Source organism: Oxyura jamaicensis, chromosome 1 (genome assembly GCF_011077185.1).
Source record: "Oxyura jamaicensis isolate SHBP4307 breed ruddy duck chromosome 1, BPBGC_Ojam_1.0, whole genome shotgun sequence".
NCBI lineage: Eukaryota > Metazoa > Chordata > Aves > Anseriformes > Anatidae > Oxyura > Oxyura jamaicensis.
The window spans coordinates 91,859,784-91,866,263 of record NC_048893.1 but is presented as its reverse complement, the minus strand read 5'-3'; the positions used below and the strand labels follow the sequence as shown (position 1 = coordinate 91,866,263).

Below are 6,480 nucleotides of genomic sequence, written 5' to 3'. Positions count from 1 at the left end.
AAAGAAGGTGGGGAGGAAAAGTCACCATCACTGTAACTCTTTGTTTTCCTAACTGGCTAGGGTAAGATATGGATCCCACAATTGGAAAACAGACTGGTTCCACCCTCCTTCTTTTAGAAATGCAACAGAGTAAGGTCATTTATGTCACAATGCAAAGGACATACAAGCAATTTACTTGTAAAAAGTCACAGACCAAAGCAAATGATGTGATTTCAAAACAAAATATGATATAATCCACAGGAATATTTATAAGGAAAAAAAAAAATTAAAGACTACCTGAATTTTTCAGTTGTAAATGTGATAGCCTCAAGCCTGTACCACAAAACAAACATTAACTGCAGAGTGATTAATGATCATATTACCTGTCTGGAGTTAATAACAGTATCAAGGCAGCAAGCCAACAACTTCAGGGAATTTATATGTGTATATACATATATACACACACGCGTGTGTGTGTATAGAGCACAGAACAAAACCAGGGCCATGTTGGGGGGGGGGTACCACAGAATGGGCCCAAGAAACCTCTCCTCCGGAAAACAGATGGAAACAAAGGAAACAACACAGGTCACAGACACTACAGAAGGGATTTACTGGAAGGCAATCCTCACAGCTCAGGAATGCAAAATACAGCTGTAGACAGATTGCTTTGTTCAAGTCCTCCTCTTTCTTCAATAGCCTGTCTCCACTACACACAAAACTTGCTGATTGACTGATACTTTGCCTCGTCCTTCAGGGAAAAGAAACATGCAGGAAAAGCCTAGAGTAAATAAAACCTCTTTCACATCATCTCCAAAAATGAAATCAGGATTTATTCTTTTTTTAAAATGACATATTCAGAGAACCCAATTTTATAGAGGTTTAAGATATTTAGAAGCATTGGTTTTATTTGGTTAAGGGCAAGATCATTGCAATAACACACATCACCTCAGATAAAGAATTCAAATTCTGAGGATGAAGTATGAATGATCTTGAATGGGGAGAAATTAAGGTAGGGAATAATGAGTTAGTAGCTCCAAACCGCACTGTCAATTAAAAACAGAAACTGGAGAAGATATACTTCCAATGCTTTGTGTTCCATGCTAATTTGCACAACTTCTGATCTCCAAAAAAAAGGTGCCCTGCGTATTTGAGAGGATTGAGCTCACTTGCTGCAATTCCTTCTCTTCCTCTGTCAGCTGTTCTCACTCTAGGAGGCAGGAAACATAGGAGTACTAACGGTCAATTGCTATTTCACTGTTATTACTGTGCTGGGCCATTCACACCTCAGAGGAGATATCTGAGTGAGGCTTAAGCTGTCTCCAGCTGGTAAATTGACTCTTCGGTTTCCTGACAGACTATTGCACATGTATAATTTGTGCTAACAAAGAGAGTGAAAATTGCCATACATTCATTATCACTTCTCCTGTGTCAGATACCTGTACAGAACAACCACCACAAGATCAGTCTTCCTCTGATACTTGTTTCACCAAGGTTTGAACAAAGAGTGCTTGTTACTCCCATATGTGTACTCCAAAATCAAATATTGTGCCAGCAGTATTGCGTCTTGTGACATGGAAAGAAATTCCAACACTGAATAGTTTTTAACCAAACATATTTTAATGAAGATATTCAGATTTTATTTTAATTTCAGCAAAACAGTTTTCAAGTTACATGACTGAAGGCACATATTTGTGAATCCATGGTGCAAAACTTGACACTCTTGTGTAGACACCAGGGAAATTTGGTCTTCCACATCCATAACCCCAGCTAACAATGCCAGTCAAAAACCATTTTCCATCTCCATTGCTTTGACATGACAATGGTCCACCAGAATCACCCTAAAAAGAAAATAAGTTGTATGCATTTAAAATCTAGAAAATAAAAACTTGGACAAAATTCAATGGGAGACATTTTGCACAAATAATTGAAGCATTGTTTATATTTTCCCCACTCATAGACTTCAAACCAGAGTCAATAGTTTTATGGGCTTTTTGTTTGTTTAATTGAAGCAGATGGGATCACACAGTTGTACCAAAGTTTACTCTTTTGCATGAGATAGGACTAGCTGTCATTCTTTAAATGTATCAGTATACTACTTTTTGTAGGCTGTAGTTCAAACTGACAAATAACTTCCTAGTCTCAAACAGTTAATCCCCAAATTTGCTACTTAATATGTTTGACCATTTAGAGGCTATACACCTGAGGACTCCAAACAGCAAACTTTTCTAAAAAAAAAAAAAAAATATTGTTCTAATATTTTTTAATATTAGAATATTTAATAGTCAACACAACTTCCTTCAAATTAAAAGCAAATGGAAATGGACTGTGATCCATCAATATTTTTCTCTAAAAACAAACAAACAAACAACAACAAAAAACACTAAGTGTTGTCCTATGGTAGACACTAGCTAGCAGATAATGCTTAGGGGTACCACAATGCGTTTGGGATTAAGGCAGTTGAAACAAAGTTTGTAATAGACTTCAAACGTTTCATATAGAACAATAATGCTGCAGTACAATTCAAGCAGTAGCCTTCTTTAGGGTAATTCTTCTGGAAGAATATTGGCACAAGTTCAAGAAAAAAGTTTGCCACCATCTGGGGAAAGTCTCTTGGATCAATCTTTTACTTCCTTGTAAGACTCTTGTAGAAACAATTCCCCTGAAAAAGCTGTTAGTAAACTGAGCTTTACCAAAGCATTGAACGTAAAAAAGTATTTACAAAAGCAAAATCTGAGCTGGTAAGATTTAGATGTTTGAAAAGGAAGTGCTTTCCTTCTACACATATTTTCTGTTACAGCCAGTGAACTCTTTTGCTTTTACTTTTACAGGATTGTAGGATATTCTATGATCATCCTGAATTCTCATAAAATTAAAGATTTCACATAGAAGATCCTTTTTTTCATGCTTGACAATTAAGATATTGCATTTATAGAGTTGTGCATTCAATTGATTTTTTAATTACTGGGACAAAAAAGAAATTGGAACAGCAGCGTTTTTCACAAAACATAAATCACACAAATCACCTCTAATAACTGCCAGACATATTCAGACATCATTTTTCTTTACAGAAATGCAACCACACAACCTCCAAATTATGCCTTTCATTGGCTGTCTTGAGTGCCCAAAAAGACAGCTAAAGAAACAAGATTCTCCAGTTAAATGAAAATGATGCTTGCTGTAAAATTTCATGAGCTGCTAATAAACAGCCAGTGCATTATACTCTTAGTGTTTTCTAAGATATTACTTGCCACGAGAACCATTGTGATCTCTCACTTTTATATAGAGCAGTGAAAGCTAGAACACCTTGAAGATACCAGATTTCCATTATTAAAAAAAAAAAAAAGGCAATTTTGCCCAGCAAAATAAATGAGAAGTAAATTCAGAATTTCACATTTATTATCTCACAGCATTGCCAGATCAGAAAAATTATTATACATTTGAAATTTTATGTCTAGTTTTCTGCATCTCATCAGACAGCCCTGTATTTCAATAGGGGGAAGGGATCCTAAAATGAGACAAGCTAGCTTCTCCATTTCTTTTTTCAGTTTAGAGACCCTCTTGACAGAAACAGCCTACCTTAATCATGCTTTTAGGACTTGCAAATCCATTGGACTTAGGCCTACAACTGAAACTTCACAAAGCTATTCATTCACACAAAACAGCAAAACTCTGAGAATACCCAAATGACAGACTGGCTATTAAACAGCTCTTTTACATAGCTGTGTTTCAGAACCAAACCATACATACCACGTGGTGGTTTGCCACTAAGTTGTAACATCTCATCATGCAATAATGAAAGACAAAAACTATGTGAAGAGTGATATGATACATACTTTGCACCCATCTCTTTTTCCAGACATTAGTCCTGCACAAAACATCCTAGCTGTGATAATCCCATATGTGGAATGACATAATGATTGGTCGATAATTTCTACTTCTGCTTTCTGAAGAATCTCAGCACTTTCCTCACCTGGAAAACAAATTGAAAGAAGGATGATTCAACAGAGCTTAACATATTACTTGTCTAGTTAAGGCAAAATCAAGAAATCTTTGAAAAATATCCCCACATACTTTTGAACTCCAAGCTGTTCCGGATTGTAAACAACTAACTCCCAAATGCACAGAAAGCCTCTTCTATCAGGCATTTGTGTAACATGATCAGGGTCCCTTTGGCCACACCAAAGACCATGGCTAATCATTAGGGTTAGCCAAAAAGCCTTTTGTAATGCCTTTTGCAAAATGTCTCAAGATTTACTAATTTGGGAAGATTCTTCTTTGGGAAAAAAATTGAATTTTATAAAGCTATTTGGATTTTAACATGATGGATCTGCAATTAGGGTGGTGGGTTTGAAGAGGCAAGATCCAAAACTAAAATCACAGATCAGTGTTACACAACAAAACTCTCTTTAGACAGTTGAAAAGTTTAGACATATCTCAAATTCTGCGTTCTCTACCCAAATGTTGTGTTAAAAGACATATTTTCTGCAAAATAAACATTTTTGGTAAAGCAAAATTAAACTGAGTAATTCTGTCCTTTCAGCACAAAAGCTGTAATAATAACATAAGGTCCCCTCAAAAAAAGGGTATAGCCAAAGAAATTTCACCAACATATTCAAATGTGCAAGTTTCAGGTTTGTTTCAGGTTGTAGTACATACTAAAATAAACTTACATTTAAATGACTGATTTGACAAATTATGTAAACTGATGAAGAAAAAGGAGGGGAAAATATGAAAAGAAAGAAGAGGGAAAGAAGGGAGCAAAAGGAAAAGAACACTTCTTGCTCTCCTTTTTGAGGCATCATGTTTATCTTTCAAATCATCATGTTTTAAAATTTCCTAGATGAGGAATAGGTCAAGGCAAGAGCATACCACACTTTTGTATCAAAATCCTTACCTAGGATGGTGCTTGTACTTGGTTCACAACCATAAATTCTCTCACAGCTATTTGCAGAGCCCAAACGTGATTTTGAAGATGGTGATTCTGGCTTAGAGCATCACGTCAAAATACTGGAGGCTGCCTCCTTGCTTCTACACCTCACCACATGTTTGCTTCTCTCACTCTCATCAGAGAGCAGAGGTACATCAGGGAGACAGTCACCCTAAGATTGCAGGTGAAGCCAGAGCAGGGCAGCCCTGCAGGTGCAGGCAAACCACCTAAGTCAGGCCCATCCCAGCAGACTGGAGGTTTGGTGTGGTGGAGGTTACATAACTGATGCTGGGGGAAGTGTTCACACCTGTGTTTCCTCATCTGGGGGCAGTTCAAAGTCAAATCTTGGCTTCCAGGCATAGGCTGACTGGGCTGCCGACATCATGGAGCCCACCCAAGAGCACATAGGTACTGGTGACCACCATACTATTGCCCAAACCTGCAGCTGATCACCCCGGGAAGAAAAAGTTAATTCAACTGATGGTATTAAACTCACCCACTTCCTGCTTCTGGCCCCAGCCTGTTATCCAACATTTGTCACCACTGCGGACTTTGTGTGAAAATGGAGGTACGCAGATTGGTTGAATGACATGGCTCATTGCATCTGGCCATGGTTTGCTCAACTGCAGCAATGCAATGTCATAGTCGTAGTTCCTGCTATTGTAGTATTCGTGGACAATGATCCGTCTCACAGCAGATACAAACTTTGCACGGCCTCGTGTTTGCATCCCCAAGTGAGCACGCCATGCTCTGGGGTCAGCCAGCCTGGTTGGGAGCAAAAACACACACCACCTCTTCAAAAAGTACCCCACAATGCATCACCTTCCCCAACAGCGGGCCAAGGAAACAAGGGCACATCACAGCTTAGTACAGTTCAAACTCTGGAAGCTAAAAGTGTTCCAGAACACTAGTGATATTTCGGATAGGGTTGGGGGGGGGGGCCGCCGGAAGGAAGACTGCTTACTTGCTTCCTTGAAAGCAGTGAGCTGCAGATACAAGCCATTCTTTTGATATCACTGATGCCCCACAGTAAGCAGCTCCCACAAAATGGAGGCTGACCTGCCATGGCCATTCACCTTCCTTTGTGTTTGTACCACCTACAATCCGAGAGATGAGATTGCTGCTCTTGCTGCTGCCACAGCCTGAAAGGGATATTTCAGGTTACTATCTCTGTCCTGTGTGCTTTCCTTTAATGGGAGTGCTTCCCACATAATGCATAGAAGGATCTTGCACTTTAAAACATTTTAAAGTTCATTTCCTTGCCCTGATCAGAAAACTTGCCTATCCATCTAGTCTGTTCCTGAAACAACAGATGAAACCATAAAAAAAAAAAAAGAAAAGGCACTGGCCTGGGAAATAAAACTTTCTATTCTAGCTCTGCCATAGAAATTGGCCTCTAACTCTTTCTTGTGTCAGAAATGTCAGAGGATCCATTGATTTAACAAGCATCACAATTAATATGTAAGAACAGACAATCCCTCATCTCTTTTTTCTACTCATCTCAGTTAGTCCTGAACTGAAAGGAGTGCTTCTGGAGGGAAGGACGTGCAGGAGCATTTGCATACTTATTTCCA

The 6,480-nt window shown here is 38.5% G+C and overlaps 1 protein-coding gene across 4 annotated transcripts in view; it reads right to left on the bottom strand.

Moving 5' to 3' along the window:
* Nucleotides 1-1,574: 1,574 nt before the first annotated feature.
* Nucleotides 1,575-6,480, bottom strand: part of TMPRSS7 (transmembrane serine protease 7) — a 33,895-nt gene continuing 28,989 nt past the window's right edge. Inside the window, exons 16-19 of one of the 4 annotated variants that reach the window (XM_035315151.1) lie at nt 5,871-6,048; nt 5,398-5,671; nt 3,813-3,944; nt 1,575-1,817 (exon numbers count right to left, since the gene is read on the bottom strand). In XM_035315151.1, the coding sequence (XP_035171042.1) occupies nt 1,647-1,817; nt 3,813-3,944; nt 5,398-5,671; nt 5,871-6,048 (755 nt within the window). In that variant the 3' untranslated portion in view covers nt 1,575-1,646. Of the gene's footprint in view, nt 1,818-3,361; nt 3,950-5,397; nt 5,672-5,870; nt 6,049-6,480 lie in introns of those variants that run through there. The other 3 variants (XM_035315152.1, XM_035315150.1, XM_035315153.1) reach the window with 3 other exon arrangements.